Here is an 11,852-nt window from a genome sequence, read left to right as displayed (position 1 = left end):
ATGGGCACCACCACCACCACCACCAGTGACACCGACACCGACACCACACGGGAGGTGCGCCTTGCCTAGCCTCGCCCACCCCATCCTCCCGCCCCGTCTGATGTGCCCATCCCATCCACCCGCCGCCTGCCCATACATCATACCCTACGTACCCTTAACCGCCAAACCTCCATCTTTGCACCATCACCATCGTCATTCCAGTACCATTGCTTCTTCTGCCTGCTTTGCTTTCCATAACCGTGTTATCGCCTTCCCATTGCATCCTCAGCTTCTTGCATGCGTAATCAGTAATTCGGCCCCGCCCTACCGCTCGAAATGGCCAAGAAGGCGCGCCAGAGGATCAGCTACGGTATGTCTCTCTGCCACTCCCGCTGCGCCGGTGCTGTTTCGCTGTCGCCGCTCGTATGCTGCCGCCGCGCTTGTCGTCGCATCAGCCCCGAGCCCGACAACGTAACCCCGCACGTCCACGCGGTCGAGCGCATCAGACCTCTGCAATCGCGAGATTGTCGTCCCTGCCGTGCTCCCACCGTACATCTTGGCAGTCGTGCTAATCGTAGATGTCCCGGCAGTACTCGAGCTTCCAGCTGGTTCCCAGGGCGGCGGCCACAGACTCGGCGTCAACGGCCTCGCTGTCGACAAGGACAATGGCATTCTGTAAGCACCCGATACACGATTTCCACGCCTCGAAGCCCACCTTCCGTCGACAGGCACTGACGGGCTCGATCCGATATGTAGATACTCCGGCGCCCGCGATGGCGTCGTCTGCGCCTGGGACCTCGGCCTCGACCTGAAGGGCGGCGCACCACCGCCCGAGAAGAAGCCCAAGACCACCTTTCGCTCCCAGACCCAGGCGCATATGTCCTGGATCAACGACATTGTCCTCGCAAACAATAATTCCGCCGTCGTCACTGCCTCCAACGACCTGACCGTCAAGGTATGGCGTCCACATTCCGAAACGAACGATAACGCGGCCAAGATCGGCGAGCATGCCGACTATGTCAAGTGTGTCGCTACACCCCCAGGCGGTTCAGTCAACTGGGTTGCCTCGGGCGGTTTCGACCGCAAGATATACCTGTGGGATCTCAACGGCGGTGGAAAGACTCTCGAGATTGATACCAAGGGGGATGAAGTCGCTGAGAAGGGTTCTATTTACGCTCTGAGTGTCGGCCACAACATTATGGCCAACGGCGGACCCGAGTCGGTGGTGCGCCTTTGGGACCCCCGATCTGGCCACAGGGTTACCAAGTTTGTCGGTCACACGGGCACTATTCGCGGCATCTTGCTCAACGAGGCCGGCGACAAGGTCCTGACTGCCAGTTCTGACCACACCATCAAGCTCTGGAGTGTCACGGCCGGTCGCTGCATGTACACATTCACAATGCATGAGGACAGCGTCTGGTCACTCTTCTCAGATGACCCTGAGCTGGGCACCTTCTACAGCAGTGACCGGGCTGGTTTCGTAGTCAAGACGGACGTGCGGGGAAGTTTCGAGGACATTGACGAGGGCCTTTCGGTTGCTGTCGCGCACGAGTCTCACTCTATCAGCAAAGTCGTCGCTGCGGGAGACTACATCTGGACGGCGACCAACACCTCATCCATCAACAGGTGGTCTAATGTTGATACTGGCCCAGATCTGCAACTCCCTGAGGCATTCAGACGGCAGAGAGCCGCTTCGACGGCTTCAAGACCCAGGCAACCTTCGAGCCCGCCTCCCGCGGACACCTTAAAGAAGGAAGTCTCGCCAAGGTCGATTTTGAGAATTTCCAACACGGCAGCTTTCCCTATTCCGACCAATCCTCCCCCTGAGACAGTTCCTGTGGCAGGCGCAAATGCTCCGCAGGGAACGGAGCCCATACCCATAAACCAGAACCCCGAAGAGACCATCGAGGGCCAATTCGGATTAGTCAAGCATAAGCTATTGAATGATAGGAGAAGAGTCTTGACGCTGGATACGGCCGGCGACGTTCTTCTCTGGGACCTGATAAAGGTGCGTTGGCTGGAAGGAAGTTAACGACAACGGCTAATTTGTGTAGTGCGAGCCTATTCAAAGCTTTGGCAAAAGGCATCTTGAAGATGTCGAACCTGAGATTAACACTACGGAGGCAGTTGCACCTTGGTGTTCCATTGACATCAGCTCCGGTAGTCTTACGGTTGTCTTGGAGCCATATAATTGTTTTGACGCTGAGATGTACGCGGATGAGCTGACTTTGGAGGAGCCTATCGAATTCCGAGAAGACCAGAGAAGTAAGATTCACCCAGATCGATAACTGACGGATGCTAACCAGTTGCAGTTAACCTCGGTAAATGGGTCCTCAGATATCTCTTCGCTGGCTTGATCGACGAAGAGATCAAGCGTGACGAGGCGTATCGTCAAACTCTCAACGAAGTCGTAGAACGTAAGCTGGCAGCAAGCCGTGCCAACCCGCCATCGTCAATAGCCATTCCCACTGGCTCTCCAACGTGGGATGAGAACACGGGCACTCCCCGAGCAAATGGCTTGCAGTACCCGATGACTCCCGGCATGGCTATTGGCCTCGCTACACCTGGCGCAGGGGGCAAGCTTCAGGATGTTCCCGAAGGAGTCGCAACCCCTGCTAGCCCCCTTGACAAGAAGTCATCCCAATTCAGCCGTCCGTCTACGGAGAAAGAAGACTACTTTACTAGTGCTATTGGCCCCATAGAAGGTGCCTCAAAGCCTACCGCGGCGCCTGCCACGCCTGCAACAGAGCAACCGCCTGCTGCCGATGCCAAGTCCGACGCAGATTCGAAAGAGAAGGGAAAAGACAAGGATAAGAAGGACGAAAAGGACAAAGAGAAGGATGCTAATGGAAAGGGCCCCAGTACACCGTTTGGTAAGAAATTCCGCATGGGAATGGGGATGTCGTTCGGAAGCAAGAAGATTGGACGTTCGGCTTCTACAACAGCGCCAGAGAAGCCTGCTGTCGTTGACGAGAAGGCAGAGGAGTCTGAAGCATCGTCGACACACGAGAAGGAGGTTGACGACAGTTTCTTGGGGGCTATCCAGAAGATCCGCAACGATTACGACAAGTCCTTGACCGAGAACCCGGACAAGCTCATCGAGACCAAGATTACGCCAAGCTTGCCCAATGACACGCCTGTGTTGAAGCTGCCTCCAGGAACGAAAGTCGTCCTTCAGGAGGAGACGAGCGGTGGCAGTGCCAACATCTATCAAGGAACCGTAGAAACGATTGGCCAAGGAACTGACCTCTTTGAGGAGCGGGGACCGATGTGGCTCGGCGAGGTTTTGCTTCAAAATCAGATTCCTCCGAAGGAGCCTGTGAAGGTTTCCTTCGTCTTGCAGCCGTGGCAAAACAGCCTGCCGGATATTGCGTCCACGGACGGCAACAATCGCCTTAACGCGAACAGGATGCTCCGCGTGAAGAAGATCCTGGCGTATGTCGCTGAACGCATCGAGACACCTGTCGAGAACCCCGAGCCAGACGCTCTCATGCCGCATGAATACTTGGAGCTTTACTGCAATGACCAGGTAAGTTGGTTTGCCTTTGTTAAGACTTGATGTGACTAACAATCGCAGTTGTTACCTATTACCATGACCCTCGCAACCCTCCGCGCTCATATTTGGAAAGGCAGCAGCGATGTCCAGCTTTACTACAAGGCAAACGGGCGCAAGGAGATTCCCAACCCACCGCCTCAGCCTGCTGTAGCCCCTGAACCCGAGCCGGCCCCCTCACAGGGCACTGAGACGCCTCCGAATGCAACAGCTTAGGCTCGAGGCCATCCGCAGAGAGGGAATTGTGGCTCAAGCTTCATCCAGGCATAAGCAGCCCAGCGTTTCTATGACTTCTATCAGCACGGGTATTAGGCGTTTCTAGTAATGTACATAGCGGAAAAGTTGGCAAGCATGGCCTTTTTGGCCAAGTGCTCGTATCATACAAGGCGGGAGGCATGTTGAGTGGCCTCCAATGCATATTCATTCCTTCATCCGCAACCACCATGTCTCCTCCGGCTCACAGCACCGCTCCAGTAAGCGTATTCGCCGCGAACTGGTAGCTTCCCAAGAAGATGGCACCTCCGATGCTGATCCACATGACTCTCGGCCCTATTCCCGCAAAGAAGGGGCGGATGCCGTGCTGTCGATAAATGCCCCTCAAAACATCTCCGACCTTTTCCTTCTCCTTGCTCAACATGACCCTCGTCTTGAGCACATCCAGCGGCGTCGTGATTCCCGCCGCGGCCGCACCAGCGACACTGCCGTACAGCGCGCTCTCGACGGCAGAGACCTCGTACTCGGTCTGCTTCCCATCAAGCTTCCAGTTCTTGTTCTGCTTTCTCTCGCGGCCCCAGCGCTTTAGCCGCTCCCACAGCGGGAACTGGATAATGGTGAATGGCACCTCCCTCAAGACGGTGATGCCCCAGCCGCGATACAGCTCGCGCCACACGCCGCCGAGCCCCGCGCTCGTCGAGTACAGACTCAGGATCCCCCGCAGCGCAGCCGCGCTGCTGCCGCCGTGCTGGCCCGCCTGCGCGCGCTGCTTGACGACCTCGGTGGGCACGCGGATGGCGCAGGCGGCGACCTCGCCGAGGGACGCGGCGAGCATGTGCGAGACGGGGTCGGTCCACTTCTTGTCGCCCGCGGAGGCGAGCTTGCGCTGGATGACGCCCTTGGAGCCCTCGTAGGTGCAGAAGAAGAAGGCGGCGCCCGGGGCGGAGCCGACGAGGGCGGAGCCGATGCCGCGGTAGATGCCGGTGAAGCCGCCCGAGGGGAAGAAGCCGGCGGAGGACTGCAGGCGGGTCTTGAGGGTGTCGAGGGGGAAGAGGGAGAGGTCGACGGTCGTGCCGGCGAGGGCGCCTGCGAGGAGGGCTGTTGTGAAGGGGGGGTTTGTGGACGACATGTTGCGGTTCTTTTGGGGTGGAGGGGTTTTTTTCTGTGTCGCGTGCTCGTGCGCGGGGGAGCTGTTTTCCGGCCGGGTCGTCGAGAAGGACAGGAGATTCGTGTGGTGGTGGTTGAGGGAAAGGCCCGAGGCCTGGTTTAGAGGTCAAGGTCGCGTCGTGTTCATCGCTCGTGGGAGGAGGGGGAAGCAAGTGCAAGCTGGAGCGGGCGGATTCGTCGTTTGCTGCGCTATCGCCGTGATATCGGAGGTCGATCGGTCCCCTCCTCGGGTCTCGTCCCCTGTACGTGAGGGAAAAAAATATCGGCAGGGGTCCTTCTGGGCAAGGTCCAGCTCGGGTGCTGCCCCGAGCGCCCCCCGGGAAAGCTTTCGTCCCACGCTAGCTTCGCAGCGTTGATTCGCCAATTGCAACTGTCAAGCTTCACCATCCCACTTTGCCATTTTTCAACTTCACGATCCCGTCGCGAACGAAACCTCCCTACCGACGACCACACACTCACGAACCACCAACTACCTCACTACACACGTCAGCGCCCATCCGCAAACCACCAACGATGTCATTGCCAAAATGTCGTCCCTCATCACCCCATCCCAGCTCCTCCACCCGGCGGTCCCGAAACACATAACCTTCCTCGAGTTCTTCAACGTCGTCCGCGCAACGGCGCCCCCGCGCTTCCCGCACGCCCGCGTCGTCCAGCCCCGCCGCATCGCCCTCGCCGTCTCCGGCGGCCTCGACTCCATGGCTCTCGCCGCGCTCTTCAACCAGCTGCGCGAGGTCAACCCCCTCATGCGCATCGCAGACAACCCCCTCTCCAAAATCACCGCCGTCATCGTCGACCACGGCCTGCGCCCCGAGTCCGCCGACGAGGCCCAGGCCGTGTGCAAGGAGCTCCGCAGCCTGCGCCACATCCAGCCCGTCGTCGAGACCGTGGCCTGGAAACAGCTCGGCGTCGAGGGCGACCCGGCGCAGGCCCCCAACCTCGAGAGCCTCGCGCGCCGCGCCCGCTACCGCGCCATCGGCAAGGTCTGCCGCGACCGCCACATCGAGAGCGTCTTCCTCGCCCACCACGAGGACGACAACTACGAGACCGTCCTCATGCGCCTGCTCGCCGGCCACGGCTCCCGCGGGCTGCGCGGCATCGCGCCCAGCGCGCCCATACCAGAGTGCGGCGGCGTCCACGGCGTCCACGAGTCCGGCCACGTCGACGACCAGGCCCTCCGCATGCCGATGGTATCCTTCCGCCCGTCGAAGCGCGACTGGCACCACGTCCGCGCCGAGCTGCACTCCGAGCTCGACCTCGCCCTCTCCGCCGCCGAGCTGCGCGCCGGGTTACAGCTCGGCTGGCACGAGACGCCGTACGCAGAGCAAGACCCCGTCGCCGCCACGGCCTCCGCGAAAGCCAGGGCCCGCGCCGCAAGCAGCATCCGCAACCTCGCGCGCATCCCGATCGAGGACGCGGGCGTGATGATCTATCGCCCGCTGCTGGGGTTCAGCAAGGACCGGCTGCGCGCGACGTGCGAGCGGCACAATATCCGCTGGTTCGAGGACCGCACGAACGCCGACCCGACGCTGACGCTGCGCAACGCGGTGCGGCACATGGTCAAGGGGCATGCGCTCCCGCGCGCGCTGCGGAAGGAGAACGTGCTGCGGCTCGCGGCGCGGTGCGATGCGCGGATCCGCGCGCAGGAGGCCGAGGCGGAGCGGTGGGTGCTGCGCGCCGTGGAGGGCGACTTTGAGCCGAACGTGGGCACCCTCGTCGTGAGCCTGCCGTCCATGGCCGTGCCGGCCCCGAGACGGAGACACGCCGACAAGGCCAGACACGAGTTGCGCATATCCCACCGACGGACCATCGCCGCCCTCATCGTCCGCCGCCTGCTCTCCTTCGTCTCCCCCGATAAACAATACGCCCAGCTCTCCTCCCTCCAAACCGTCGTCGCGCGCCTCTTCCCCGCCCTCTACCCCTCCCCCTCCCCCCCTCCACGGAAAGCATTCAACCAAGCCGCAGTCCTCTTCCTCCCCGTCCCGGGCTCCTCCCCTTCGAAATGGTACCTCGTCCGCGAACCCTACCCCTCCCTCCAGCCGCTGCCCGCCGTGACCCAAGTCACAACCAGCGCCGGCGTCAACCGCAACTTCCCCCAATTCCCGCCCGGCCCGCGGCCAGGGTGCACCTGGATCGACGCCAACGGGCAGGCCACAACGCTCCCCGCCAACGGCCTCACACAGCTCGAGTTCCTGCACCAGCTGCACCGCGAGCCCCTGCCCGTCCCCACGCACGCCACGCCGCACTGGCACCGCTGGCGGCGCTTCCAGCTCTGGGACGGCCGCTTCTGGGTCCGCGTCCGCGGCCGCGTGCGCTCCGTCTTCAGGGTCCTGCCCTTCTCCGCGCAGCACGCCAAGGCCTTCCGCGAGAGCCTGGGCAGCGACGAGGAGCGCGTGAGGTTGGAGGGCACGCTGAAGCGTTTCGCGCCGGGGAAGGTGCGGTATACGCTGCCGGCGCTGTATGCCGTCAACAGGGATGAGGATACGGGGCAGGAGGTGTTGAGGATGCTTGCGCTGCCGACGCTGGGTGTGCATTTGCCCGGCATGGAGCGTTGGGTCAAGGTTGAGGCGAGGTATCGAAGGGTGGAGTGGGGGCTGTTGGATAAAGGGGACGAGGAGCGGTTTCGGGGGCTTGTGGAGGTTGAGAAGCCGCGCAGACGGAGGATGACGAGGAGGAGGAAGAGGGTGGCGGCGTCAGGGCCGATGGATATGGAGTTTGGGAGAGAGGTTGTTACAAAAAATGATACCCCCTTTGCGCGAGTGCGTGACTGGTTCAGTGGGATGTAGCTGGACACAGGTTTTTATGAGAATAGGTATATATGAAATGATTTATTTAGACTAAAAGATATCGAGGGTCATGATTGTGCCCGGTATTTCGCAAACCCCCAACCAAAAAAAAAAAAAAAGACTCCAAATCCTGAATCGTTTAACGACTGGTATTATTCACATGATATGCCGCATTCATGTCTGCTTCTTCGTCCAGCATATTTCCCGCATATCTGGATGTCTCCCTCTTCCTTGCGTTCTTTTTCTCGTATGCAATATTACGCAACAAGCCTCAACTCTTCAAGACAGTTCACGCCGGACCGATGATGAGCTCCTCGTTGCCGCTCACACTGTTCAGCGTCGCCGAACACGTCCACGCCTGGCCCTTGTGCGCCTTCACGGACTTGGGCCACTTCGTGTGGCTGTCGAACTTGACGCCCTGCCCGCGAATGTTGATGTCGCCGCTAACGCTCGTGGCATCGATGGCACCCTCCCACGAGGCCGGGTAGACGATCTTGAGGTTGCCGCTGATGGTGTCGTGCACGGCTTTGAGGTGGCGCATGGGCGGGGGCGCTGCCACTGCCTGCCTGATGCGGGAAGAAGAGACCTCGGTGAGAGGAGGGCTGCTTCTCTTTGGGATGAGGTCGCTCCAGCGGCGGTCGGAGCCCGGGAAGTTGCGGTACGGGTCGCGCGCGCCGATGGGGATGAAGGGGATGTTGGGGATATGCGGGATGCGGGGCATCTTGGCGGGGATGTCGGGGACGGGGAGCGGGTTGGTGGGGATGTCGACAGGGAGGTTGGGGTCCGCCCTCTCTTTCTCCCGCTCGCCGCGGGAGAGCGTCTTTGCGATTTCGACCCAAAGGGGTTCTAGGACGGTGACGGCGATGTTAGCTGACTTCGTCTTGGTCTGAAGCTCGGGCTCCGCCGCGGTAGTGGACGGAAGCAGGCTGAGGTCGTAGACGGGGAGAAGAGTGACGCCGATGTCGCCCGAGACGGAGTCAATCACGGCAGCAGTGCTGAAGGCCGCCCAGGCGCGGATCATGCCGGATTTCGTCCCGATAGAGGTGATGTAGTTGCGCGGTGGGATGACGGTGTCGGGCTTGGCGCTCTTGGCGGCCTCGTCGAGGGGCTGCTTGACGAAGACGTCTCCGGAGACGGAGGAGACCTCGAGCCTGGCAGGCAGCGGCCGCGACTCGAGGACGGGCTTGGGCTGCACGGCGGCGGCGATGTCGCCCGATTCGGAGCGGATCTTGAGCGAGTCGAAGAGGGGCCAGCCGCCGGCGATGTCGCCCGAGATGGTGCGCACGACGATGTTGCGAGCATCGAGGCGGTAGGCAGGCGTGTCAGCGGCAGTGCCTCCGGGGACTCGGACGTCGCCGGCGTAGGTGCGGATCTCGAGGGTGTCCTTCACGGAGACGGCGAGGTCGTCGACGAAGCGCACGCCGAGATGGAGAGCGGCGAGCTTGAGCTGGTTGAGCTCGGCGTCGGCGGGGACCCAGACGGTGGCGCGGATGGCCATGCACGGCCGCGAGGACTGGCTCCATTCGATGGCATTAGGGGCCTTGACGCGGAGCTGCTGGATCTTGGCGTCCCACTCGACCTCGACGTTGAGGCGCTCGTCGTTGCCGACAACCTCGAGCTCGACCGACGGGCCCGGGCTGTCGGAGAGCTGGCGGCGGACGACAATGTCACCAGTGATGTCGGGCTGGTAGCCGCCGTGGGAGGGCTGCTTGCCTTCTTGGACGGTCTGGAGGACGCTCAGCCATTTGGACGAGTCGAAGCCGACGTCGAAGACTCTGGTCTCGAAACGGTGCTCGTTCTGGGCGCAGGCGGACTGAGGCCGCCAGGGGAGAGGTCTTGCTGGGCCGGAGCCGGGCTGCGACGGCGTGGTGGGATTGGAAGGCTCGGCAGGAGCTTCGGGCCCATCTTTGATTGGGAGGCCGGTGACAGGGTCGAAGTTCTTGGCGGGCTCCTTTGAGGGAGACTGTGTGTGTGTTAGATTGAGAGACATACTTTTTGATGAAAATAGAAAACAAAAGTCTTGGAAAAGAATGTCACCTACCGAGTGGCTCACGGTCCCGCTCAACATACTTAAGAACCCGACAAAGATGGAAAACATCAACAGGGCAAAGAGCACCATCTTCAGCGTCCTCCTCGACGCCCACGGGAACCTCTTGAGGACCCTGTCCTTCCACGGCAGCGGCCTCTCGTCGTCTTGGTAGGGCTCGTCGCCTCCCATGCTTTCAGGGTCGCGGCCCAGCAGGTGCCGCGCTTCTTCTGGGGCCCCCATGGCTACTGCTGGGGAGAAGGTCTGGTAATTCCTGAACTCTCTTGGGGATGATGACGATAGGGGCGACGTGGGCGAGGGCGTGTAAGCCGGCGGTGCCTCTCGGGGGATGTTGAAGAGGGATGGCGTATGGGAGAAGAGGCTCCTTCTTGGATGTGTCCGGGGCGTGCGCAGCGGAGTATCGGTGGACGGCGAGTACGGCGTATAAGACGACGAGCTCTGGGCGTGGGAGGTGTACGTCGTCGTGTGGGACGGCGTGGCTACGCTGTCGCCGATGGAAGAGAACCCGTCGTCGTAGTGGTAGTCGTCGTTGTCGATCGACGAGATACCGCGGTTGTACGTATGCGGCGAGGTGTTTAACCTCGTCTCTTCCCTAGCCTCGGTGTCCTTCTTGGAGGACTTTTGCTGCTGCTGCAGAGAGGGGTCTTGGACGAGGACGTTTGGTACATGCGGGACGCCGGCGGAGGTGGGCAGCGTCGCGTCGGTGACGTTGTCGGTGGTGTGGTCACGACGGTGATATTGGTGTTGCTGCAGCTCCTGTTCCTGTTGCGGAGGGTAGAGGTTGTCCGCTGACGACGATGAGCTCTGGAAGTAGCCGTCTGTGGGCGACAGGTGTACGTCGAGGTCGTCGTCCGGGACCTCGAACTCGGAGTCGTCGGCGGAGTACAGGTTGTCGGAATACGGGGCCGGCATGGCGACGGCAGCAGCCCAAGAGCAGGGCCTGTTTCTATTTGTGTACCGTTTCGATCTCGCTTCTCTCCCTCTGACTGACTGTCTGTCTGTGCCTGTGTGCCTGTGTGCCTGTGTGCCTGTGTGTCTGTGTGTGTCCCTTCCCTTCAGATGGTTTCTGCTTTACTACTACGCTCCCTGTTTCTTCAATGCCGGGGTCACAGCTTATTGCAGCTACTGTTTGAGCTTTTTCGCTGGGCTTTTGAGACGGCAGCCCCTTACACCCACTCCAGAAATTCGTCCCAAAACAAACTGCGACGGTAACCTCAGGGTCTGAACGGTCAGTCCCGTCTCTCACACCTCCTTTGACAACAGGTTTGACAGGTGCTGAATCGCAACGGGCTTGGCTGATACGCGCAGTGTCGAGGGACGGGTAAAACGGACTGCCAAGACCAAAACGGCAGGGCTTCGACTTGCTCGGAGAATTTCTTGTTGAAGACGGCTTAGCTTACAATGCGAATTGTAATTGTGTACGAAGGAAAAACAATGCGCGCAAGCTGTCGTCGTAAGGCGGGGTCGTTGCTGATGGTGATGGGAAAGTAGAGGAAGACGACGATAGTTGCGTGTTCCAACGTTGGCAGGTACGTAGGAGGGGAAGTTCGGGAGGGAAGAATGTAAGAAAGGGAAAAGAGTCGGCTTAGAGATACAGCGGCGGCACGGGCAGGACCGTTGAATGAGGCAGGTCCAGTCCCGTTCCTTCTGCGGCTAACCGGCGTCGACATCGGTCAACCCAAACCCAACCACCCGCCGTGCGATTGCGAATATACGAGCAGAGATAGCGAGAAACGCCCCCGGTCACCCAGCCGCGGCCGCCGAAGACGCAAGACACACTACGCATACCTTACCTTGGAACTCGAAGAAAAATAACGATAGCAGCACCTGCAGTGTGAACACCGGCGCCTGTACCCGATACGGCGACAGCATGCTCGACATGACTGCTGCAAAGGAGGGGGCGACTCGTCAGCCTGCAGATCAGGGAGATATGAGACCGCGTACCGACACAGCGGTGGACGGCGGAGGCGGGGACTCTGCATCTTAGCAAGACGGGCCCCGCGATGTTTGACTTATTACGCAGTAGCACCACCGCCAGAAAATGCTTGACTCCTGCCGCCTGCGAATACGCTGGTAGGCTTGCGTGATACTGCGACACGCCTGTGCG

General features: G+C 60.6%; 4 protein-coding genes across 4 annotated transcripts; 2 read left to right on the top strand and 2 right to left on the bottom strand.

Annotated features, from left to right (window-relative positions):
- Nucleotides 1–315: 315 nt before the first annotated feature.
- GCG54_00003577 (UBP9-binding protein) lies at nt 316–3,748 on the top strand (the record flags this gene model as incomplete). Its single annotated transcript, XM_045403649.1, has 6 exons — nt 316–349; nt 486–654; nt 736–1,987; nt 2,034–2,244; nt 2,292–3,508; nt 3,557–3,748. 6 exons carry the CDS (start codon nt 316–318, stop codon nt 3,746–3,748), a joined length of 3,075 nt encoding a protein of 1,024 aa, XP_045259837.1.
- Nucleotides 3,749–3,989: 241 nt separating this feature from the next.
- Nucleotides 3,990–4,874, bottom strand: GCG54_00003576 (putative mitochondrial carrier C12B10.09; the record flags this gene model as incomplete). Its single annotated transcript, XM_045403648.1, has 1 exon — nt 3,990–4,874. One exon carries the CDS (start codon nt 4,872–4,874, stop codon nt 3,990–3,992), a length of 885 nt encoding a protein of 294 aa, XP_045259836.1.
- Nucleotides 4,875–5,439: 565 nt separating this feature from the next.
- GCG54_00003575 (tRNA(Ile)-lysidine synthase) lies at nt 5,440–7,698 on the top strand (the record flags this gene model as incomplete). The annotated part of the gene is made up of 1 exon (XM_045403647.1): nt 5,440–7,698. The coding sequence occupies one exon, from the start codon at nt 5,440–5,442 to the stop codon at nt 7,696–7,698; it is 2,259 nt and encodes a 752-aa protein (XP_045259835.1).
- A 289-nt stretch (nt 7,699–7,987) lies between these two features.
- On the bottom strand, nt 7,988–10,657 carry GCG54_00003574 (uncharacterized protein; the record flags this gene model as incomplete). The annotated part of the gene is made up of 2 exons (XM_045403646.1): nt 7,988–9,661; nt 9,740–10,657. 2 exons carry the CDS (start codon nt 10,655–10,657, stop codon nt 7,988–7,990), a joined length of 2,592 nt encoding a protein of 863 aa, XP_045259834.1.
- Nucleotides 10,658–11,852: the final 1,195 nt, after the last annotated feature.

This window comes from Colletotrichum gloeosporioides, assembly GCF_011800055.1.
Source record: "Colletotrichum gloeosporioides strain Lc1 chromosome Unknown consensus_74, whole genome shotgun sequence".
NCBI lineage: Eukaryota > Fungi > Ascomycota > Sordariomycetes > Glomerellales > Glomerellaceae > Colletotrichum > Colletotrichum gloeosporioides.
The sequence above is the reverse complement of the archived record's forward strand: the minus strand, read 5'-3'. Positions and strand labels throughout refer to the sequence as shown.